This window comes from Halichoerus grypus, chromosome 6 (assembly GCF_964656455.1).
Source record: "Halichoerus grypus chromosome 6, mHalGry1.hap1.1, whole genome shotgun sequence".
Classification (NCBI taxonomy): Eukaryota; Metazoa; Chordata; class Mammalia; order Carnivora; family Phocidae; genus Halichoerus; species Halichoerus grypus.
The window spans coordinates 72,827,477-72,853,715 of NC_135717.1; the positions used below are offsets into that span (position 1 = coordinate 72,827,477).

At 35.5% G+C, this 26,239-nt stretch overlaps 1 protein-coding gene across 7 annotated transcripts in view; it reads right to left on the reverse strand.

Moving 5' to 3' along the window:
- Positions 1-2,218: 2,218 nt before the first annotated feature.
- CUL2 (cullin 2) overlaps positions 2,219-26,239 on the reverse strand; it is a 109,819-nt gene continuing 85,798 nt past the window's right edge. For all 7 annotated transcript variants that reach the window (XM_036084153.2, XM_036084152.2, XM_036084157.2 and 4 more), the window contains 7 exons: positions 25,471-25,623; positions 25,106-25,183; positions 20,499-20,565; positions 13,769-13,971; positions 11,563-11,664; positions 10,047-10,163; positions 2,219-9,010 (listed from right to left, as the gene is read on the reverse strand). In XM_036084153.2, the coding sequence (XP_035940046.1) occupies positions 8,879-9,010; positions 10,047-10,163; positions 11,563-11,664; positions 13,769-13,971; positions 20,499-20,565; positions 25,106-25,183; positions 25,471-25,623 (852 nt within the window). In that variant the 3' untranslated portion in view covers positions 2,219-8,878. The remainder of the gene's footprint in view (positions 9,011-10,046; positions 10,164-11,562; positions 11,665-13,768; positions 13,972-20,498; positions 20,566-25,105; positions 25,184-25,470; positions 25,624-26,239) is intronic.

A 26,239-nucleotide genomic window follows, 5' to 3' on the forward strand; every position in this document is an offset into this window, starting at 1 on the left:
TGTGACCTGACTCCTTTAGGCAGACAGACATGTAGCTTGCTGGGTTCATCTGGTGGAAAAGCAGAGGCATTCTGAAACACGTGAGCCCTCCCAAAAAATCAGTTCGCATAATAACCAGGAATTTTGACTCAAATCCAAAGGAGTCTTGAATAGAGAAATTTTAGACACTGAGGTGAGGGTGATGTTTGGAAGGTGTTTTTGGTCAGAGATTTTTCCAGACCCCTCAATTCACAGTGGCATAGAAACCTTAATACTTCTTCAATTCTAGAAAAGCAGATTTTTGGTTGTCCAAGCAATTTCAGCCTGGAGTCAAGAAAAAGGCCCTCAGTCTTTTCCCTTCTAGGAAAAAGAAACCAAACCAGGCAGCATTTGTTGTCTCTCATGTTACCAATTCTTCTGGAGATTCTGGAGGTTCCTTTCATTTGGCTCACAAAGGGAACATCTAGAATGTTTACTCTAACCTGGAGAACTGGAGGCGTCTCCTTGGGTATTTCTGCTGCACATGAAAGACAAAGCTATTTCATTTAAGCCAAAAACATATGGAAGGGGCTTTTTCAGTATGAGGTTTAACTATTTGACTGTTAAGCTCCAATCTAACCCTGTGCATTAATCCTACTGGGGCCCATAAGACACAAGCCTAGGAACTACCATCTCTAGGTCCTCAGTACATACACTCAACTGTCTGTCCTTCTTGTTTGGAATCAGAGTGTATCAGAAACAAATTTCCTTGGTAATCTTGTTAGAATGTGTTAGGCCAGCTTTACTATCACCCCAGTATCTCACAGTCTCTCCAAACTGGGGCCTCTTGATCTTCTTTGCAGGTATAGCCCCATTCCAGCCTCCAGACTAAATCCCTGCAGTAGAAGAGATATATAGTCCAGGACTGCTAGTTCAGGCTTGTCTGGTGTCCATTTCTGATGAGTGAACTTCTTCCTATTTCTGAGACCTTTAGGCTGGCTCCACTTGGGTTAACTGAGGTTTTGTATTGCTTCTTGTACACGATCTCTGTTATAAAAAATGCTGGGTCTTGGCTTGCACATTCTAGACTCCATAGCTGGGCCCTGATATCTGATGACTCCTTTGCTGATGCAGGTTCTGCTTGTCCATACTGCTGAGTGTCCCTTGCCTCCAGTCATGCTGATATGCTTATCTGCAGCCTACTCCTTGATACATAGATCTGCTGCTCTGCCGGAATACTGTCATTGTCTCTGGTGCAACCCATCTGCCATTTTCTGAATATGCTCTGAATGCAGAGTCAGTAAGTGGGATATGAGAGATAGAGTAAAGGAAACTCTAAGGTTTGGCCTGAGAAACTAGAAGGAAGGAGTTGCCATCAATGGAGATGGGAAAGGCTATAAGTAGAACACGTATGGGGTTGCAGGAGAAGACCAGAAGTTTAGTTTTGGGTATGCTAACATAGATACGTTCATTAGCCATCCAACTATGGAGATTGAGTTGGTCATTGGACATACACTCCTGAAGAATGTGGGAGAGAGGCCTGGACTGGAGGTTATTTTGGATGTCACTAGTATGTAGAGAGCATTTAAGCCATTGCACTGGGGGAGATCACCAAAAAAGGTTGACGTAGGTAGAAAAAGTCCAAGGACTGAACCAAGAGACACTCCTACATTAGAGAACATGACCATAGATGCATGCTAGGATCTAACCAGAGTTTTTCCTGTTTCTTCACAGTATGTGCCACATTTCACACACAAATAGGATGCTACATACCATTGTCTGAGGCCTTTTTTATATAGTTCTTACCATGGACTTGGGTTTGCTCCAAGTCTTCCTCATTTTCTCCTGGTACGTGTGGGATCAGTAATATGATTTCCATGAAGATGCAGCAGAAGTGATGACTCTGTCCAGAGAGCAGTGCAGTTTATAGGCTCACATCAGATTGAATACAAGGTTTAACTACCCAAAAATGCTAACCAATGATACCTGCAGGTGAGCATTTGGCTTTTTGTGTATATATTCATCATCTGGTAAATGGTGATTCTTTGGGAACTATTTTCTCTATGTCTTTTTAAGGAAAAACTGGAAAATTTTGTGTTTCGTTGGCTTTTATATGAAAGTGTAATCTCCTAGCTAAAATATAAACTATTTAAAATATTAAAAGCCCAGAAAAAATTTTAAACAAACCCATTGAAAAAAATGTATAAAGGGAATTGTATTAGTTTTCTAGGGCTGCCATAGGAAAGCACCATAAACTTGGTGGCTTAAAACAACAAAATTTATTCACTCACAATTCTAGAGTCTAGAAGTCCAAAACCAAGGTGTTGGTGCTCTCTTCCTTGTCTCTTCGTTTCTGGTGGTTCCCAGCAATCCCTGGTGTTCTTGGCTTGTTGCTTCACATTCCAATCTCTGCCTCTGTCTTCACATGGTCTTCTTTCCTGTGTGTCTGTGTCCAAATTTCCATTTACTTAGAAGGACACCAGTCAATATATTAGGGCCCACACTAACCCAGGATGGCCTCACTTTAACTTGATTACAAATGCAAAGACCCTATTGACAAACAAGGTCACATTCACAGATTCTGGGGGGGATATGAATTTGGGGGGTGGGGGGGCACTATCCAACCCAGTAGAGTAAGAGTAAACTTAATATGTAGCTAAATACAAGATATTATATCATTCTCATAAAAATGAACATACATGCCCACAGCAAATAGTTAACAAAGTAAACACTTAACAGAAGAGGACTTACCCTCCCAGTTCATATCACACTTCGTTGTATTTCTCTAGTGTATTTTCAGAAACCATAGCACTCTACTACTGTGCTCCACTGTGTTCCATGAGATTCCTTAGTTGGCCACTTGCTTGCCCTTTTATGAGTCATCCCTGATGGGTTTGATAATCTACTAGGGACAAAAATGAATCAGGTAGCTCTTTGGTTTTTCCTTTATCTCTGCTTCATAGAGAATCCCATATTAGTTGCCTCAAGCTCTTTCCCTAGGTCTCCAAACTTTTGGATCTAATCAGATTGGATTTATTTTTATTTTCTTATTTTTAAAGATTTTATTTATTTGACGAAAGAGACACAGCGAGAGAGGGAACACAAGCAGGGGGAGTGGGAGAGGGGGAAGCAGGCTTCCCGCGGAGCAGGGAGCCCGATGTGGGGCTCGATCCCAGGACTCTGGGATCACGACCTGAGCCGAAGGCAGACGCTTAATGACTGAGCCACCCAGGCGCCCCTCAGATTGGATTTAAATTACTGGGCCAACAGTGAGCCTTACTTCTTCAGAGCTAGTGTTGGCCTCCTAAAGGGACAATCTCCTATGGAATGCATACTGGCTCCCTCCATTCAGACATGGGTCAATGCAAGTGAAAGCACAAAAAAGTTGGGGTGTTAGGCTATGGACACCTCTTCCTTACTCTGAGTGCCACTCTTCCCTGTTTTGTGGAGCAGTGGACAAGGTGGCCCCAAACAGGGTCAAGCACATAGTTTACAAGTGGGGAGAGCATGCACCTGATTTCTTATACCATGTATTTCCAATTTACCAAGTGGCTGGAGATCTTCATCTTGGCTATCAACATGTAGAGATGGTTATTTTAAAATATACAATCTAAACAAGGAATCTCAGATATTTACTTCATAGCACAGATTTAAATTTTGTCGCTTCAGCACTATATAAACTAAAACACTAAAACAGCTTTTTTTTCTATTCAGCATTCAACTTTTCCTTTAATGTCAGAATATTTCTGCTGTATCAGTGGCCTCCTTGGGCCAAATATTAGGTACAATTTATGCTAAGCCAGTTTACTACTACTTAAAGAAGATCTTTGCTCAAACAATGAATCATGGAACACTACATCAAAAACTAATGATGTAATGTATGGTGATTAACATAATAATAAAAAATTAAAAAAAAAAGATCTTTGCTTATCATGTCTGTCCTTTCTTCCCTAAGAGACAAACTAATAGGTAAAACCCACCCACTTTAAGAAGTTGAGGCTCTCAGCGGATGACTGAGTGCAGTGTTAGGGGTAGTCTCATGAGCTAGTTGATAAAACCAGAAATTTTTCATCTTTTCCCTACAACACCAAAGTTCTTCCAAGGAAAATATCAATTTGGCTAACCCACTAACTTTACCTGCTCCCAGGACTGCTAACTTCAACACAAGCTGTAATTCTTCAACTACCGTAAGTATAAATAGTAAGCTACTAACAGTGGAGAAAAATAATAAAAATGGAAAAACCCTTCTTTTCATGCTCAAGTTCTTTCCCACAAGTTGGTTCCCAAAGGTTCCTTCTTTTTGCTGAAAAATGTATCGTTAAGCTTGTCAGGAGAATGCAAAACACTGATATATTTCTCCCTCAAAGGCAGTGTGTAACCAGTAGCTGACAAAGATTTGTGAATGTAAGAAATAATCATATGGCAGATTAACTTTTGGCTCAATTACCCCACTACCATAAATGTGTCCTTGCCTCAAAGTGGGATAACAAAGACCACTCACCAAAGTACAGAAAGACAAATCCTAGAATGGGTACAAACTTCTAAATATTCTCATCCCTTTTCATTCTTGTTTTTATGATTCAAAATGTATGTAATACATTCTTTTGGCAATAAATATTTATCTCTAACCACATTTAACCTGGACATTGTTAAACTCATGGCAAAAGAGTCAAGGAAATGAGAATGGATCAAAAAGCCTCTAGGGAATGGTTTCTAAGATTCAGGGCAGGAACCTCTACAAAGCGGTTTGAGGCTGTAGAACCAACTGCCTATTCCATTCGGTTATCTCAAAAGCACATCAGATGCAAGGTGTTATACCCAAGCTCATTATGTTCCTCCCCCATCCTCGTCCTGTTCCAGGCTTCACTAAATTGCATTAGTTGTGAAAGCCAAAAATCTACAAGCCATCTTTGACTCATCCCTTTCTTCATTCACCCTAGCCCAACCCATTATGAAGACATGTCAGCTTCATCTACTTTATCACTCTGGAGATGGCTGCGGCCACCACCACCACAACTGCTCACCTCACCATGGTCTCGTAAGTATCCACACTATCCATCATCAGCCCTCTAGACTCTGTTCTTCACATTAATGCAGGTTATCCATTCTCCACCGAAATGTGCAAACAGTACTTTGAAATAGTTCACAAACAGTAAAGAAAAAATATAAATATGTACACTATAAAGCATAATAAAATGAATATTCATGCACCTACCACCCAACTTTTTTTTTTTTTTTTTTTGGCAAATGTAATTCCCCTGCATAAAAGCCACATATTTTAGCCATACAGGTATTTTGGTTCTTAGGTTACGGCTGCCGCTTCTTACCTCAGGATCTTTGCTGTTACTATTTAGAATATGCTCTCCCGCTTTTTCTGCCCTTCTAACTTCTCTTATGCAACTCTCCTTAAGGTGCCCAAGATTTTCCTTCACAAGCACTTACATTAGAAATGGCATATTTATGACTGATCATTACAAGTCTAAAAGCTCCATGTTGGCACAGACCATATCTTTTTTGCTTGTCATTGCAACGGTTGTATCCACGTAATACCCTGGCACCAGTAAATATTTGTTAGATGATGAAAGGTGAATTGGCTGAACTATGGATAGAGAGCAGGGGAAGGAAAGATCCTTAGAATTTCCTGTATTGTATAGTCACTATATATGAAAGGGACTTTTCTCCCCATCAGTGAATCCTACCTTTAGTGAATTCTAGCCCATGGGGTAGTATATCTCACATAAGAATTGCCTAATTTAATTGCTTCAGCTTTAGATATGCTTCATGAACTTCAACCAGTGGGCCCCTCCATATTATTTCTACTCATTTAGTTACAGTCTATGTACAACTGCCCTTAGGACTAGTACTTTAAAAGTTCACATCTTTACTTTGACCTTGCTCAACCAAGAATGTGTACTAGGAACCAAAATTAAGAGCTTAATAAATTATCTATTGCTACTACATAGTTGGAGAAATTTTAACTGAACACACGTTTGCATTAAGTATATATACTTGAAATAAATGTTCTATAGCTGTACACGTGAATGTAAAATATTAAATTTACAAGTACCCTTTGCCATGAATCAGCTATAAGCCAAGTTGTTTAACAATGTATATATACTTCTTAAATAAGTATCTTAAGAAACTAAAATATGAAGCGTTGATTCTCACAAATCACCTAGAAACAAATTTTTATTCTTTAAAGTCAGGAAAAACTATTCTTTATGTAAAAACTGAAGTTATTTCTATCTTATAGGCTATTTTATATATATATAGAGAGAGAGAGAGAGAGAAAGAAGGAAAGAGAGAGAGACTGTATTTATTAGGTCCACAATTTTGACTGGGATTTAAATTCAGGTTCTGCAGTTTCTGGCAATGACTCCTGGAAAACCCCTGATTTAGTTTCCTCATCTAGGAGAGAGGAGCATTGCCTGGTTAACAGGATTATCTGAAGTTCAAACAAAATAACATATGAGGAAGCACCAGTCACAGTCTGTACTCAGTAAAGGTTAAAAAAATTAACAGAAACTTTATAGCATTGTAGCATATACAGGTTATAAAATCCTATAAAGGTAGTAAGTTATAAATAAAGCAAAACACAAACCCCAGAAGTATCTCTTCTCTTGTTTATAGTAAAGCAAACTGTCATAAAATCTTGGACTAAACCCCTAGAATAAACCTACAGCAGCAATTAAAATAATCCGGTTTCAAAGAGGATAGAGTGTGAACAAAAGTTGCATGCTGTCTGGCTGAAAAAGGTTATCACTGACTCACTGTGTTAACTATCTCAGTATTAGTAATAATTTTTTAAAAGCTTCTGAAAGTTCTGCTCACATTCTTTTTGTTCCAAGATCCAGCACAGAGAAGCCTTTCCTCTCCTTCCTCTTCTTTCCCTTTTGTAGCTCTGACCCCCTCTGCCCACAGGGCCTGCCAGGTTAGTGCTCTGGGCCGTGTGCCAGGGTCTTCTGCAGTAATGCCTTCAAATGCTTGACCTAACTTGACCAGACTGCAACCTCCCCTTCATTCTCCTCAGCGGAAGGTGTGTGCTAGAATTCATTTGAAACACTGCTCCCTTTCGGATGGAGACTTGGTCAAATGTGTCTGGCCTCTTCTTCCTCACACACAAGCATATCTTTAATGTTTCCTTTCGGGTAAAATGAGAAAAAGATGTGAAGAAAACTCTTGCCAGTCATTTCTGTAGACCTCAGCACAAGTATTTTGTCCATTTTTCAATATATTTTCTTGACAATTTAGATATCAAGATAAGACTTAATTTAACATTTATAAATACTTAAAAAAAAGGAATCAATTTGGAAACTTTATCAACAAGTTATCAAAACAAAGGTTTGTTTTTTGACAGTGAATGTACAATATTAATATGGTTTGCCATTACTTCCTCTCTAGGAAGAAAGGTAAAATGAGAAATACAGTATATAAGTAAGTCATTGGAAGTTCAGTAGATTTTTTTCAACACTTAAAGAGACACGAGTCAGAAAAAGTGCAATCAAACAAACCAACTGTAGAAGCCATTTTGCAACGAATTTGAATATGGACCACATATTAGATGATACTAAGTAATTATTGTTTGTTAGGTGTAATAATGCCATTATAGTTGTGTTTTTGTTGTTTTTTAAAAAAGATCTTATCGGTCAGAGACACAAACTGAAGTACTGTAAGTAAAATGATTCATGTGGGATATGCATTAAAATATTCCAGCTTAAAAAAATTACATTATGTGTATTGTAGTGGTGGTGGAGTAGACAGATAATACAATAGACCAGAGTATTCTAATACTGCTGTTAATATATATAGAATAAACAAAATAGTGGAATTTCATGTCCATATTAAGTGGCACCTGGGCATAATGCACCATACAGACAAAAAAAAAAAAAGGTATTTAGGTTATGCACTGCTAAGCACACCTGTGACTTGTGAGAGTGAATCTAGTGTCAAAATGTTAGGGTGTGTAAGGGTAATATATAGGTAGGAGAATGGAAAGAATACACTGGTATCACAGGATCTCCTACAACTCAGAGAAAGGTAGAAGGGGAGGTAAGAGAGTTGGGGTATTTGTCTATATTAGAATTAATGTATTATGAAAATAGAAGACAACTTTTGAATGAGAAACTCTTTCTATGCCAGACTTGAGGCCACCACATATTCTCCTCGTTCTTTATTTCTGTGGTGTAAGCATATCACCAGAAACTCTTGAGAGAATTAAATCCTCAACATTCAAAACGCTCATAATCCAACACAGTTCCAATCCATAAAAATAAAACATTCTTTATGTTGAATGCATTATTAAGCATTCAAGAACAATAATCTAGACATTTTTCATGTAGGACTTAAGTAGGAGTAAAAGTGAATTAAACCATTTGGATAAAAATGCAACTAAAGCTGCATTAGCTGCTTTGATGACTCATGAACATTTATATATATACTATTATGTGTGATACTCCATCCACATAAAAAAAGGCATTCTATTTCTTTATTTTTTTTATTTGACAAGCAGCATTATCATGTTTGTCATTTTAATGTAGATACAATTATTAGGTTATCTGTCATATTACAATATTTAAGTTTTTTATTTTATGTCCTTTAAGATACATTAAAAAAAAAACACATCAACTGCAAACGTGAAGGGAGAAAAAGCATGGTACCCAACCAAATTTCCACATTTCAGCAATACTTCACTCATTCTTTTAATAAAGTTTTAAGAAATGTCATAATGACATGAGCTTGAAATATCTCTAGGCATTTTCTCTGACGCTCATGACGTGGCACTGGTGATGTTGTAAACAGCAGAAAAACAGGGGCTGCCAAATGACCAAATTATGGAGGCACAGGCCTGCTTTTTCCCACAGGAACACACCAAATGGTGATGGCAATGATCTTCTCACACCCACACTAGAGGAGAGCGACATCACGCTACGTAACTGTATTCATCTGCTGACGCTTGGCTGCGTTCGATGTACTGTTTGTCTATCAGAACTTCAATACACTTCTTAATCATGCTGATACTAGGATTAAACCTAGCTCTTGACTGGCTAATCACCTGTGTGAGAGAGACATGGATGTCAAACTACTGCTAATTAGTCAGCTATAAATAATTACTTTTAACCAATCAGCTGTGAAGCGCCTCAAATGTACTGAGGTTCCATCAAACAGACCTAATCCATGTGGGAAAAGTATACTTAAAGTAGTTATGAAATCATATTAATTAAAATGAATAAAATCATTCTAAATGGATGGATGTGATACATCAAGCAAGTGAATGCCACGAACATTATTAAATTTTTTAAGCTCAGACGGCAGTGCACAAGGAGAGAGGAAACAATTAGATCAATGGTGATGACAAAAAAAATTTAATGCAAAATAAGGAAAAAGCCTAATGTTTCTGTTGTGAAGGAATTACAAAGCAGAACACAGATATAGCAAAATCCAATAACATTTATACATAACTAAATTAAACTATAAATTAATTCATCTATCTAAATACGCATCCACACTCCCCAGCTTCTATTTAAACTCCACTCACCTTCCAAGTCCTAGCTGAACTAACACTTTCTCAAGAAAACTTTCCCCAACATCCCCTAAGTCAGTACTTTTGTGTACATTCTCATACTACTGTAGCTCTTTTCCCAGTGCATGTTAATGTAATTTTATATTTTGCTTGCATACTATTTCAATAATGTACTTCTTCCCTACTAGAAGGTGAACTCCGAAAGGGCAGGAACCACATCTTGGGTTGCTCTGCATCACATCCCTAATGACTAGCACAACACTCTATCACATGTAGACACTCATATATTTATGGAATGAATATTTGAAATCATCAATTTCCTTCAATAACTGGACAGAAGGCTCAAAATATTGGTGAACTTTAGACCTCTAAATCTAAGCCAAAGCAAACCTGAATTTAATACTGAAATTATAAGTGAGTAACTGTTTTCATTAAGTAATGAGGCATTTCTATACGCTATTTGGGAATCCTATTATTTATGTATCATTTTGACAAAGAAACATTCCTAATCCATTCATTGATAATACCCGTTACCCCAAAAAGCCTTGAGGGCTTCTCCTCCTTTTACCTCTTGAATAAGGGCATTATGACGAAGTACTTTTCGTGCTTTCATGATACGAACTATAGCAGCCTGGAGATACATTTTCCGGTCCTCATCTACAGCACTTCTAGTCTGCTCCATTTCCTGTTTCACAGGGGGGAAAAAAAAATTAAATGAGACATTAAGTCACTGAACCTTTCATAATTCATTTTATCAGTGAGTTTACATAAATTTCCAATCAATACCGAGCATCAAATTATACAGTTATCATGTGCCCATTATCACATAACCATTACCAAACGAATACCTACAGTCAATTATTTATAATTTCTTGGGTTAAAGCTGGAAGGTTATTAAAAAAATTAACACTATTGTAAAATGTATTTAATGTAAACAGGCAATAAAGTAGAACTTAAATGACATAGAGCAGTAATTTTCAAGACTTCTGCTTGAGATTCTCTCACGCTCTCCCTCTGCCCCTCTCCCCTCAAATAAATAAATATCTTTTAAAAAATAAAATAAAAGATAAAATATAATCCAAATGTTACAAATTATTATTCATTACTCCAGAGAAAAATGGGATCGCAAACATTTTAGGGTTCAAATTTAATTAGCAATTAACTAACATCGGTCTCCCCATGGGGGAGTAATTCCTGGAGAGGGCCTAACATCTTATATAACTTTACATCCTGCCCCATGCCCAAGGATAGGGTGGCACACAGAAGGTCATCAAGAAACTTAAGAGACATTACCAGGCTATCCCATAACAAAGCAATAATCATTAGTGATTTAAAAGAATCAACAGCAGGGCGCCTGGGTGGCTCAGTTGGTTAAGCGACTGCCTTCGGCTCAGGTCATGATCCTGGAGTCCCGGGATCGAGTCCCACATCAGGCTCCCTGCTCGGTAGGGAGTCTGCTTCTCCCTCTGACCCTCTCATGCTCTCTCTATCTCATTCTCTCTCTCAAATAAATAAATAAAATCTTTAAAAAAAAAAAAAAAAAAAAAAAAAAAAAAAAAAAAAAAAAGAATCAACAGCAGATGTTCACCTTGCAAACCAGCTCATCTGGTAGTTTGAACCGCACTCCAGACCTATTAGATCACACTTTGAGTATCAACAAGATCCCAAGTGGTTCATTTGCACATGAAATTTTGAGAAATATTTCTAACAACTTTTCTTTGAATGAAATGTTATAAAGCTTTTCCTTATTTTACAAATGAAAAATGTGAGAGATTATATTACTATTCAAGGTAGGAATTTTTGTGAAGAATGCAAGCAACGCTCTGCATTTCAATATAGTCTAAAAGCAAGTATGACTATACTGCAACACCATTTTCCTTAGACACCCATTCTATTATTATTTTTATAATCTAAAATACTGGCAGCAGTTTTGTTTGCAAGATTCATAAATTCAGAGAATAAACCAGAAAAAAATGTATCACATTATTAATTTTGATGTGCAAAGTTTTGCATTATCTCAGTTACCACTTGTCAAGTTCAATGCTTAAATATTTCCGAAAGAAATGACTTTAAAAATCACTCACCTGTGGTGTGTCTTTCTGCATTGATGTAGTAATTTTAAATTTTGTTCTTTTACTGCTAAAGTTCATATTTAATGAAAATGAAGATTCTGCATCAATGTCTTCCTACAATTAAAAATAATTCATTTCTATTTATAAAAAGTAAAATCATTAAATAAGAGTTGTGCAAATAATATGCCATAAAATTAAATGACCAAAGAAGACTTAAACTCTCATCATTTTACATTATAAAGATTATTTAAGAGAAAAGTACCTGTCTTCTGTCAAAGAAAGAAAGAAGCAAAAAACAATTCTTTTCTAATTTTACACTTGAATTTTAATCTGTTTAGATTTAGAAATAAGCTATTTCCTGGCCCAACTATAACTACTAGGCTCAGAGTTTTTCTATCACCCCATTTTGAAAAAGTGAGCAACCAAATGTCTTTTGAAGTGTTGCAATAATATGGGACACCTGGGTGGCTCAGTCGGTTAAGCATCTGCCTTTGGCTCAGGTCATGATCCCAGCGTCCTGGGATCAAGCCCTGCATCGGGCTCCATGCTCAGTGGGAAGCCTACTTCTCCCTCTCCCACTCCCCCTACTTACTTGTGTTCTCTCTCTTGCTGTCGCTATGTCAAACAAATAAATAAAATCTTTAAAAAAATTGTTTAAAAAACAGTGTTGCAATAACAAAATACAGATTATAAATAACCAGACGACAGAAGCAAGTAGTTTCCAGCAGCACACATGACCCTGGTGTGGTTCTGATGAAGTTTACCCCTGAACTCATGTTTTATTCAGTCTACCTAAAGCAAGTGGCCTTTTCTCAAGTGAAAGTTAAGCCAATTTTTATATTCATAACTTCTCTATCAGGCTTAAAAAAGCCATTCTGATCATACAGTGAGTTTTCTCATCAGCAGGATCAAAAAGCACTTGGCAAATGAACTCATTCTCAATACTAAGCTAAGAAGTTCTGCTAAGGAACGTCAGATTCATAATTAAAATTTAATGTGCAAACAAGCAAACTATATTTTGTACATTCCTGGGCAGCAAAAGTAATACATTTTAGAAAACTATACAACTTCTTAAGCCCTTAAAATTTAGCTTACAAATTTAAACTTAAACTTTAGATTTTAAAAAATTCATGCTTAACTTACAATTAATTAATTGACTTAATTAAAATCTTAATATTAAGAATTTAGTATTTTGTTAGGATTCTGAAGTCAGAAAAATCAATCATTTCTCAGTATTAAGAAAAGCTTCATTTGAATTTCAGAATATATGCCATTTAAAGCTATTCAATTACAGGCTACAAAATATCATCAGTTAGGGTTGCCTGGATGGCACAATTAAGCATGTGACTCTTGGTTTCAGCTCAGGTCATGATCTCAGAGTCATGAGATCGAGCCCCACGTTGGGCTTTGCACTCAGTCGGGAGTCTGATTAGGATTCTTTTCTCCCTCTACCTCTCCCACCGCCTCTCAAATAAATAAATCTTAAAAAAATATATCATCAATTAAATGAATTGATGACAGAAACAGTAGGTTATTAACTTCACCAAAATAAAAATGATACCTCATTTACAAGAATTTTTTCTTATAGGCACAATCTGAATTAGATTTAACTCACATCTGTTGCTTTTGAACCACTTAAATATCCAAGATATACGATAACAATAACAAAAACTTGCTACTAGGAAAAAAATCTAAAAAGAAAAGAAGTATATTACTGGCTTGCTATTCTTGTGACAGATAGTACAACTATATGGTGGTTATTAGTTGAATCCTGGAATGAAGGGACAGGAGACTGAGAGCATTTAGGATGGTCACACAAGCCAAATATGCATACAAATAATATCAATAGGTGGTCATTTCCTATTACAGAACCATGTAATTAAATAAATATCAATTAAACACATGAAAAAAAAAATACGCTACAGTTTTTAACCTCAAATAACCAGAATCCACCTGATGGCAATTCTTTCACAATTTTCAGTACACTGTCACAGTATGGGACAAATGAAATCAAACTATAAAGGGCACATAGGTACCAACTTCTCTGTGATTCCAGAAGCTCATAGCTGTAAGGAGCCTGCAGCACTGTTAGCTGACTCAAGTGCTTTCCAAAGTACAAAGGACATTACAAATTACAACCTTACTTTAAAAAACTGCAAACATCTCATGAAAAAGATATGTTTATAATGCTTAAATTCCTTGAAATACTACCCCATACCTTTTCTGAATCATGGTTAATCATTTTCACATCAAGTAATGATTTGATTGTTTTTGTCAGTTCCTTTTCGTTCATCTGAGTGCTGTCCTGAAGCTCTTTATAGCTGACGGTTTCACTGTTGTTAAAGGCAAGAAGAACTGCCATTTGGTATGTGGTAACCATGGCTACATATGGTTTGCCCAAATAGTTCATTTTAACTTCACCTACAATTAAAACAAAATTGTTGACAATAAACTGATCATTCAAAGAAAACATTTCAAAACTACTTGAGTAATAATTGTTTATTTCAGCTACTTTCTCCTGAGAGAATGAACCAAGGACTTATTAAATTGCTATGAAGCCATTCTTGCTAGCAGTGTAATCAGTTTGTTTGTTTGGGGGGTTGGAGGGAGGGCTATTAGTTTTGAGTATGCAGTATAAATCACAATTAAACAATCATACCTCTACCAGTAGGTAACAATGTCTTTAAATGTTACTAGAAGAGCTATGACTTGGGCAAGAAAAAGCAGTTAAGAGAAGGTGAGGGTAGGAGGAGAAATGGACAGATAGACAGACAAAGGGAGAGAATGACAGCTTGCGACAAATAACCGCCTCATGTGCTGTCTCTATCTGGCAACGTTCAAGCACTCAGGGAGGTCTACAAGCATACAGGAGATGCTTCTCCAATGGCTCTAACCCACAGTTTCTGCTAAAATTTAACAATGCTATTTTATCTCATAAACAAACATTATTCTTCCCAGTAACTTCCTAGGGGCAAACAAATGGAAGGAGAGACAAAAAGACAGATTTATTATTTTGCTGAAATAGTTGACAGAATAAAAAAGTTATAGATTCTACATGACCCTGAAAGCTATAAATGATACAGCAGGTTTAGGCACACTATGGTTCTGCAACATCCCAGGGAGAGAGCACACTGAAAAGTTTGTAACAAACAGTATGACAAACATGTATGCACTACATAACATGTAAAATAAAAAGCTAATGCAAGTCAACGAACTGTTTCCTAAAGCATAAAGCTGTGGTTTAGTGACGGTATTTCTTTATCTGTGTTTTTCTCTCATACACACACACTCTGAATTATTCGATTGTTAATGGATTATAAAATAAACCACTACAAGATCTGGTTTTAGAGCTCTACATTTTAACTCAAGGAAGCTGTATTTCACATGAACTTACCCTAAGGCCTACATTCTTTCTCCCTATTAGTGGTAATTAGTAACTCTGATGAAGATTTTGTGCTTAATTTATACATACATAATTAAAAATTTTTAAAGGATATGAAGTCAATTCTCCAACTAACTTATCACAGAGATGCCTATTCTAACTTTCATTCTGCCTCAACCTATTTCGGAAACAACAGTTATTCAGATAATTATTTGGAAACACCTCAAGAAAAAATTCCTTGTCTCTGAATCTTCATGAAAGTAGGTTTAATATATTAATTAGAATAATCAATTCGCACAAAGAGTTTAAGTAAAAAGTTAACATCAGGAGTATCCTGCCAACAGGACAAATAATACTTTAAGGACTCTCAACATTTACGTTTGGGAAATGTGGTGAAAAGCAAAATATCACATAAATTGTATCATTTGTGCAAGGATTGTTTAATCATATGTCAGAAACAAGTACGAAACAATGCATCAAGCAAGTAGATGATGAAGTATAGGACCATCAGGCCACACATCCAGTGATGTATATATCAGATCCAGTGCTATAATATACTGTCATGGGTTGGGACCCAGAATTAGCTTCTTGCCACACCAAATAGTCTTTCATCACCACCAGAACCCAAGGAGCATTAGGAGACAATGCCAGTAAAGGGTCAAAGTATCATTTAGTTATTAAGTTCATTCTGCAACACTAGGAAAACTAGTTAGTACCGTATTAAGGCCCTTTTCCCCCCATTTTTTAATTGTTGGCATTAGGGGTACCTCGGCCTCTTGCCCCTCTTTCAGCCCCATTCTCCTTTTAGCTCACAGTTGAACAGACTGGGATAAGGGTAGAGGGCACATGTGGGGCAGGGAAGGACATCTCTAATTTGATGATTCATTTAATTACTGCCATGTAAACAGAAAAGAAAAATGACAGAACAGGTCATTTAACCTGCAGAATAGGTTATTCTCCAAACTAGAATAAAGCATTCTGATACACACTTACTTTAAAAAATACACCAAACGTAACTGAAGAGATATTTACAACTACAGGAAGTAATGAATGGGCAGAACTCACAATAATTTCATCCAAGTTACTCTTCTATTACCGATAGCTCCTTAGTCTCTAAGGGAAAGCCTTTCTTTACAGAAGAATGTCAGTTACTAAATGCTGAACAAGTGATAAGAGTATCGCCAATTTGCAGCCAGTAATGGAGTAACTGATTCAAGCCATGATCATCAGTGGGTGCCAAAGCCATTAGGTAAGGTTGTTCCTGAAAAAGGGTATTCATATGGGACCTCGGTATCACCCCTCGGATCACTGAAAAGGGGAAAAGAGTATCTTTACAATGAAGAGATCTGGTGGTCACCACCTTAACCAAGTGACCAACTTTAGTGTCTCTAATAGTGGGACAATCTGACATTACATGCCTTCAGATGTAATGCATTACGAAGTATACAGGACTGCCATTTAAAAAGTAATCTTGCTGACAATATGTAATTTGAATAGAATCAAACTTTTGGACCTAATTTAGAAATACTAATTTAGAGAAGTACAGGGAATAGAAAACAAATAAAATACATCACAAGTAAATAATATGACAAATCCAAACACTGTCTGGTCTTTTTAAAAAAGTATGTCAAGAGGGCTAAAGGGGGTTAGGGAAGAAGTGGTAGGGAAAAGAAGCGGGAAAACACTATAACCAAGTGCAATTAGTGACCTTTGATTACATTAAAAACAGGCAATAAAGTCTCTCTGGGGACAGTCAGGGAAATCTACATATGGACTGGACATTAGATAATGTTAAAACCCCTCACAATTTTAGCTGTTAAAATACTTGAAATCAATAATGAAAAGAATTCAGTCAAGGATAGAATGAATCACTACCTTTTAAGGAATGTGCAACAATATGGTGTGACTTTCATTTTGGCAAATAACACTTATAGGACACACAGTTCACTAATTGCTAGTGTGATCTAATTATATGTATTATTTATATATTATCTACATACTTATGTCTTAACCAAGGAAGTGTTATCTTCCTTGAATTCATTTCTCAACTTCTCTCTCAGCAGCTGACTTAGGATTCCTATAAAATCTTGATGTGCCATAAATAAAACTTATTTATATCCAGACAGTATAAGTTTCCGGGTTCCGTATTTGTTATTTCTTCATCCAGTTTTTCTCTCAGAATAATTCTATCCAATATCCTAGTCATAAATCCAATGGAATTTTCATCGTTCTCTCATTCAGTAGCTCTGTCACATCTCCTAGCATAGTTGCTTACTTCTTAAAATTCTTACCTCTGTTGGTAATATGCTCTCAACATTCTTCTTTGCCTATCTTGGCTAAGTCCTATTCACACTTGAAAACCAAGTTTAGATGTTGTTTACTCAAAAGCTTTCCTTTACCAGTGGCTGTCTGCTACCACCAATCTATGGGAAACTAATACCCTGGGCTTGCCTCTCTATTGTAACAGTCAAAACATTTACCGTAATTATTTACTTGTCTGTCCTCCCATTAGATGTGAGCTCTTTGAGGGCTGAGCCTCTGTATTTTATCTGTTCTTAGCATACAGCAGTACTAGGAACAAAGAAGATGATTCTCTGAATTGATAAATGAATTTCACAAAGATAAAGATGAAGAAATAGGCTCAGAGAAGTTAAATAATTTGCTCAAGGTTACAGACTTAATAGGCTAATAACCCTACATGTTCTGATTCTAACTTCCTCCAAATACCACTTGATACCCATCTCCAACCATTTGTAAAAACTCTTGGATTACAATACAAAAAATACCTGGAAATGTGGAAATGGACTAGGAAAGAGTAATTCTGATTATATGTGTAAATATGAACGATAGGGGTTCTTGAGAAACAAAACTCTGAGTGATCAGTCCAGAATCAGAGCCAATATTTTAAAGGAGCCCTGGAGCCTTATGACAAATGTGGGAACACCAGAACAAGCATCTTAAAGGTGGATGGTGTTTGAAAACTTTTTGTTAATGAGTAAATGAATAAATGAGAAACAAAACCAAAATAAAACCTTAGCAAATGGCTTCACTGATAGATCACAGGTATTTTCAGTGCTTTCAGTGATTCAAAACAAGAAATGAATTTACAAGGCTAACATCTCTTTTCCAAAGGAATAAACTCTTTGGCTTTAATTAAGACACATATACGCAACACTAAAGTAAGACCAAAAAAAAGAACAAATGAGCTCCAAAAATCTGGTTATTATGGACCAGCCTGGGAATTTAGTATAGTTCAAAAACAGGAAAAGAATGTTGATATCTTTCCTATTTAGGTGTTATTGATAACACTTTTCAGGTCAAATTCCAATGGCAAAAACTATATATATATATATTTTACATTTTATTTATTTATTTTTAAGATTTTATTTATTTATTTGAGAGAGAGAGAATGAGAGAGAGACAGCACATGAGAGGGGGGAGGGGCAGAGGGAGAAGCAGATTCCCTGCTGAGCAGGGAGCCCGATGCGGGACTCGATCCAGGGACTCCAGGATCATGACCTGAGCCGAAGGCAGTCGCTTAACCGAGCCACCCAGGCGCCCGGCAAAAACTATATATACAGTTTTTTCTTTATTTCTATATACAATGAGTTGCTGAACACCAAAAAAGTGAGCCCCTCATTAAAATACTTTAGGAGACAGGCTTATTATTGCTGAGGTAACTAGAAAAACAAAGAGAGTAAACTCCTAAAGACATTCAGGGGAAGTAAAACTAAATTAAACTCAAGTACATTAAGATATATTAGAAATTCTTTTAGTTATCTAAAACACTGGTTGAGTGGGGCGCTTGCGTGGTGCAGTCAGTTAAGTGTCCAACTCTTGGTTTCGGATCAGATAGTGACCTCAGGGTTGTGAGATCGAGCCCTGTGTCGGGCTCCCTGCTTGCGGGGAGTCTGCTTGAGATTTTCTCTCCCTCTGCCCCTTCCACTTGTGCACTCTCTCTCTCTCAAATAAATAAATTTAAAAAAATAAAACACTGGTTGAGCAATTTTTTTCCCTTAAAACCAATTATATTTACTAAATGAAAATAGAAAAAATTCATAACAGATGTAAAATTAAAGGTCAAGTACAAACTAACCACTTATTAAGAATATCATATCTCTTTATTTCATAAACTGCTGAAAAAAAATGTAAATGCCCAATTTGTTTAATAAAAATAAACTTGTATAAGTATATATTACATGTACCAATTATGTACTAATATGTACTACTAACATAATGAGACATTATATTACAAATATAAAGTGGTCAAATAAATGGCACTTAAAAGAAATTACTTAGATGAAGTTCCTCTTAATGAAATTTCTCTTACATGAGTGAAAGAATTTCCTAATAAAGGTTATGGCACCTGACTGATCAAATATTCTCATGCCATTCCTAAGAGATATATACCTTTTCCTTATACAGAAGGAAAGTTGATTCAACGCACTTTCAAAGCATATAGCTTTAACGAAAGTAGAGAGAATTTGAGTGTTTGCTTTGGCTAACATCTTGAGGCAACTCAGGGCAACTGCACACAGTCTACAATCATTCAGGTATTAATCCTACTTTCAAATAAGTGGACCCCACTGTTCCAAAAAGAAGCAAAGGACTGGATTCTGACTAAACTTTTCTAAAATTGAAACTACTGGGAATTAATTGCGACATTTTGGAAAAACCATTTACTACTGCAGTTCACTACAGCACCACAAATAAAAATCAAATGGTTAGATCTCCTTATGATGCTATAATGGTTAAAGAAATTTCTGAGGATTTCTGACATATTTAGAGAAAATAGTTTTTTAGGAGTATCTGACTTATCAAGTCTTGGTTTCTAGATAAAATTTCTTTTCTTTTTTTTTAAAGATTTTATTTATTTATTTGAGAGAGAGAGAATGAGAGAGAGCACATGAGAGGGGGGGAGGGTCAGAGGGAGAAGCAGACTCCCTGCCGAGCAGGGAGCCCGATGCGGGACTCGATCCAGGGACTCCAGGATCATGACCTGAGCTGAAGGCAGTCGCTTAACCAACTGAGCCACCCAGGCGCCCTCTAGATAAAATTTCTAATGTCTAGATAAACTGGTGTGTTACAGAAATGTAATAAACTATTATAAAATTTAGAAACTTTCTTAATAAGCATTAATAATATAAGCAGCATAAATTAATAAAGCACTATTAAAAAGCGCTGCACTTGGGGCGCCTGGTGGCTCAGTGGGTTAAGCGTTTGCCTTCAGCTTGGGTCATGATCCCAGGGTCCTGGGATTGAGCCCTGTGTCAGGCTCCCTGCTCTGTGGGGAGTCTGCTTCTCCCTCTCCTTTTGCCCCTCCCCCTGCTTGTGCTCTCTCTCAAATAAATAAATAAAAATCTTAAAAAAAAAAAAAAAGTGCTGCACTTAAACTTCATTAATACTTGGTTTAATGATAACCAGCAGGGTAGACAGAGGAAAAGAGGTTAAAAGCCATCATTAGGGAAAAAACTATCATTAGGCTATAAGAAATCTTTTCCTAAATTATTAAGATACTTGTATCAGGTAAATTTCACTACACTAGATATAATTAAATGCATTTTACCTGTACAGAGATAATGTAACCATGTCAGTTTCCTTCCACTGAAATGCTGGCTGTAAAATAATTCAAACTGTAAAGAAGAAAAAAAAATTATTTTCAGCTACTATAACATAACTTACTTAGCTATTACCACACAAAAAAAGTTGATGTTAGAGAAGACATTATAACCCATCCAGTATACTTACTCATTTTATAGATGAGAAAACATATCCATGCAAGTCCCTGACCAAGATCATACAAATATCAGTGCAGCTCTTTTCACTTAAAACTTTGTCCAGGGTTCTCTCCACTAAACCACAGCCCTCCACATTTGACTTTTTGTATAAATTCAGAAATGAGATAGTCAATGATTATCAGTTTTGAATGATAGCAATTTGGACTTTATAAATACTAATTACTGACCAAAAACACCATCATATAAATTTCAATATGAAAATGCAAATCATACCTTCACTTCTATTTTCCTATTTGCCAACATATGCCCTTGCTGAAGTGACAGGTTAATATTTCTGTGATTACCTATAAGGTGGTATCTACAATTTAACTTCCACATCCAGCCAAACACTAATATAAACAAAGCTTCAAAGTACTCATCTTTGTATCTTTTGTTGATATTACTGTAAAAAATTTAACATTCTATTAATGTTGCTTTGAAATTTAAAAAACTCCTTCCTTGAATTGAATGTATAACTGTAGGACATCAATCCAAAAAATATCTTTTAAAAGAGTCAGTACATAAATATATAGTGAGAAAATGATACTGAAATGTAAAAAAAAAAACCAAAAACAAAAAAACCCCAACAAACAAAACCCGAAACACTCAATTTCATTATAAAACTGAAAAATAAGCAAACACATCATATCACAATTCAGAATTGTGGACATACTTTCAGCATAATGTGCCACATGTAATATTTACACCTAAAGCTTTTAATTGTATCAAACTTAACCTTCTGTACTCCCAAAACAAAGTTTCAATAAAGCAATCAGCAATGTTTGACCTGCCAGCCAAGAGAATTAGTGAATTCTTTCAGCAGTCCATTCCAAGTTTGCTTAGTCCTGGTAAGCTAACTTGTTGAGCATGCTTTCCCTCCAATGGTACAAATCCACCAAGCCCCTGGCATGATAAATAGGAAATGACTAACACTTGAAATACTTAGGATTTTCTGCCTAGTTCTAATCTAGACAAATGAAAGTCAAAATAATGTCATAAAAGGATCCCAGAAGTAGGCTTTGACTAATTAATAACCTCCAAAGGTGTCAATAAAATTCAATTACTACTATATAACTCCTAATTTAATTATGAAACATTTATAATGACTTTGTGGACAAAAGCAAAATAAAACATTCTGAAATTGAGAAAACCAAACTTTAAAATGTTCTTTCTAAATTATTTAAGTGCAAGGATGTACATTTCAGGGATCGAGCCCTGCATCGGGATTTATATTCCAAGCTCTGAAGGCAATGTTTCGCTTCTTTCCACTCCTAACAACTAGTACTATCAATAAAGTTTTATTGATAATGATAGAGATATGTAGGCAGAAAACATTCCTTTACCCTTGAATTTAAAATCTGATTAAAGATTTTCATAAATAACTAGTCAAGAACAAAAAGATTGAGTACCAAATGGAAACATTATAAATTCATCTGGTATTCAAAGACAAAAGCTATAAAACCTTGCTTCATTATATCATTAAACAATTATGCTACCAAAGTTTATTAGTAAAAAATATATCTTGCCTAAACTTCTCATTTTAAAATAAATAATAGTCAGGCTAGGACACCATCCTTTAAATACCATTTGAGAGTATTAATTAGAACTCAAAGGACCTTAAAAATAAACAATTCATATTTACTTCTAATAAAGAGCTGCATTAATACACACTATTTTATATTTCTTGGTATTATTCAGATTTGTAGACCAGGTACAAAAGAAATACAACAATGAAGATTATTGGTCTAATATGCAAAATACTTTTAATTAAAGCTTCATTTCCATAGTTTTAAAAAGATTCCTATGTGTAAAATGAAAATCATTTTTGATAAACTGCTATATTTAAGATTAAGATATAAAATATATAAATGATCACTAAGGCAAGATGAATTAATTTATATGTGAAAATGTACGGTGTTAAGTACACAGATGAATTTTGAGTCCTATATAACTGAACACTTGGATTTACTAGGAAAAAATAGAAGGACAAACTCCCTCTACTGGTAATTAGAGAAAATCCAAATGGAGAGGACAATATTCTTGGAATCATAATTTTATAGTCAGAAAAGAACTCACTTCTTGTTTGCAAATGAAGAAACTGAAACCTGATGAAGGTTATACATTAATAAAAGTTGAAGGGGTTAAAAAACTGTTAATGGAAAATGATTAACTCAAGGGGAGAGAGAACAGCAACATAAAATTAGAAGGAAACTATTTCTGGCAGCCCCTATTCTCTGCCTTAATTGCAATTCAAAAACTCAGGTTCTTTTAAGAAGTAAGTTTTAGTACTGTTAAAGATGAGTACATCAAAATGCCTTACCTGGCTACCTCATCTCCTACCCCTAGCTTGCATCTATCCTTCTTGCAAAATCCATAATAACCTGCCCACCCAAATGAATGCTTTTCTTCATACAGTTTTTAAGATGGTTGTGCTATCATGCCTTTCTAAAGAAGACGCAAGAAGTCCTTAAGTTAGACTCCTAGTCTGAAAGTCTACCTTATGCTTGGTATCTTGAAATCTACCTGGTTGTTTATACTCTGCTATTATCACTACTACTATAACTATTACTTCTTCTATATTGGCTACCATTTATTGAGTACTTACTATACACCAGGCTAAGTGCTTTACATTATTTCATTTTATCTTCATATCAACACTCTGAGTAGTCCTATCATCAGAAATATCAGTAAGTTATTTACCCAAAGTCACAGAGCATAGTAAATGGCAGAACAGACATATGAAACCAGAAATTATGATTCCAGAGCCTACACTGTGTTATTTTCTTTATAATCCTTATTTTGAAAGAAACAAAAAACACACTTACTTTAAAAAATGACTCAAATTACCCATTGCAAACATCTGTAGGAAACAGTGTAATGAAATACCATTTTCAACCTCAAGTTACTGCCCAAATGCAATAATGAAGATTTCTCTAGAAAAAAATGCTACCCAAACTTCCATCCAGTCAAGAAATAAGAAACCTCTTTTGGTGAGTTAGGAAATCAAAAAGGGTCAGTTTCAAGAGAAATGAAAACATGTCCACTCAAAAACTTGTACATGAGTGTTTACAGTAGCATTTTCATATACCAAAAAGGTGGAAACAACCCAAATGTCCATCAACTGATGAATGAACAAATAAAATGTGGTACATCAATACAATGGAATATTACTTGGCAATAAAAAGGAATTAACTATTGATACATGCTACAACATGGGATGAACCCTGACATGCTAAGTGAATGAAGTTAGTCACAAATGGTAAGACTCTGAGATGTCCAGAATAGGCAAATCTATAGAGAAAGAAAGTAGATTGCCTAGGGCTGGGAGGAGTGGGGAAGGGAGCTGGGGGAAAATGGGGAATGACTATTAATGGGTAGGGGGTTTTGAAGGGACAATTCTGGGGCAATAAGAATGTTCTGAAATTGTGTGGTGGTTGCACAACTGTGAATATACTAAAAATCACTGAAATTGTATACTTTAAATGAATGAATTATATAGTGCTATGGTTTGAACATTTGTGTCCCTCCCAAATTCATATACTAAATCCTAAGGCCCAGTATGATAGTATTACGAGGTGAGGCCTTTGGGAGGTGCTCAAATCATGAGGGTGGAGCCCTCATGAATGGGATTAGTGCTTACTATAAAAGAGATCCCATAGCCCGTTCTACCATGTGAGGACACAATAAGTCTGTGACCCTGAGAGGGCCCTCACGTGACCACGCTGGCACCCTGATCTCAGGTGTCCAGCCTCCAGAACTGTGAGCAATACACTTCTGTTGTTTATAAGCTACCCAGTCTGTGGTATTTTGTTATAGGAACGTGAACAGGCTAGGACATATGGTATATTAATTATATCCCAATAAAGCTGTAAAGATACAGTCTCTTTAAAAGCTTTTTGGTAAGCATTGTAAGGTTTATATTCAGTCACACTTTAAAGCATTTTTTCCAGATTATTTCACATTCCATATATACTTACCTAAATTACAGCCCAGAAATAAAAATAACTATTATAGGGGATAAATGTGGAGGCACAAAATTGGCTCCAAATTCAAATGAAAAGTTAGAAAATGACTATTTTAAGTACTGGGTTCTAAACTTTCTTCTAATACCAAAATTTCTGTAATTTAAAACTGCTTAAGAGCAGATAACTGATTTAATAAAAATAAGAGACACACTTTGACAAAGAACTGTATGACACACCCTTAGCATTTTAGTTTTAATATTAGGAACTACAATAACTTAACATTCTTCCTACAGGCAGACAAACTATCATTTGTGCATATACTTTTATATCATATAAGGCCTTAAGACTTTGGAAAAATATTTAAAGTAATATAACATGAAGACAATTATTAAAGTTTCTTTGGTTTTCTAACATATTTCCTGCAAACTTACCATCTGTACACTTTTTTCCAATTCCTGGGGAATTGCAAATGTAGATGAAGGAGCCTGAGTAAGAGGCCATGCACCAGCCTAGAAGGAAAAAAGTTAAACAGATAAATATCTAACTTAAAAATAAAAATTTATAAAATGATTTAGGCGACTAAAGCACCTTTTTGTTTTACCTTCCTCAAAATGTTGATAAAACCCATCAACATTTCTATCATGACACATTTCATTCCAATTCAATATAACACGTAACTTTAGAAGCTACCAACCACTGACTGAAAGAAATGTAATCAGGCATCCATATATTAATCCTTTGCATCAGAATATTTGAAATGGTTAATAAATGCCCACAATGGAACACATACTCATACCTGTAGAACATATATTTGAAAACTAATTCCCAAATCTATTACTGTGTCTTGATTTTTGATAAAATTGTTAAATTTATTGTTGAGATCGGCACTGACACTCATATCTGTATACATCCGATGTAGCTTGCTGGTAAACTCATAACCACAGGCTTGCTGTAAAAGAAAAAGTTTTTGAAAATATAAGATTTAAAATAAAAATAAAAACCATATTGATTATTAAGAATGTATTTCTACTGATAGGTCTATGGTCAAAGGTCCTGCTTATGTATTTACTCCAATGGCCTGTATTATTCATAATCCAAAGCAGCTATTCAAAGCAAAACCTTTCAAAGATTTTTTCCTTTTCAATGCAGAATAAATGAAAATACAGATTTATGAAACAATAAATTTCCCTTTAAAATAAAAACTTTTCTATAAATGCATGTATCTTATTTCAACACTACAAAATGCTCCATTACTATATATAAGATACCTTATAAAGTTTACATATAGGATCAAATATACACGAAAGATGACTATGTATATTTGAGTCAGTGGTCAAGTTTAAAAAGGAGGATACTTAGGCATATTTTTAATACCATCTACTGAATAATGAAGAAATCCACTTCCTTGAAATTATTCAAAACTCTGTCATCACCAGTTCAGAACATTTGGATCTCTAATCCTGGGATATAAAATGCTTTGTGTTTACATTATTTTTAAAAATCAAAAGATAACTATTGACTGGTATATTTAAAAAGGACCACATAGTATATTCAATGTCTACTAT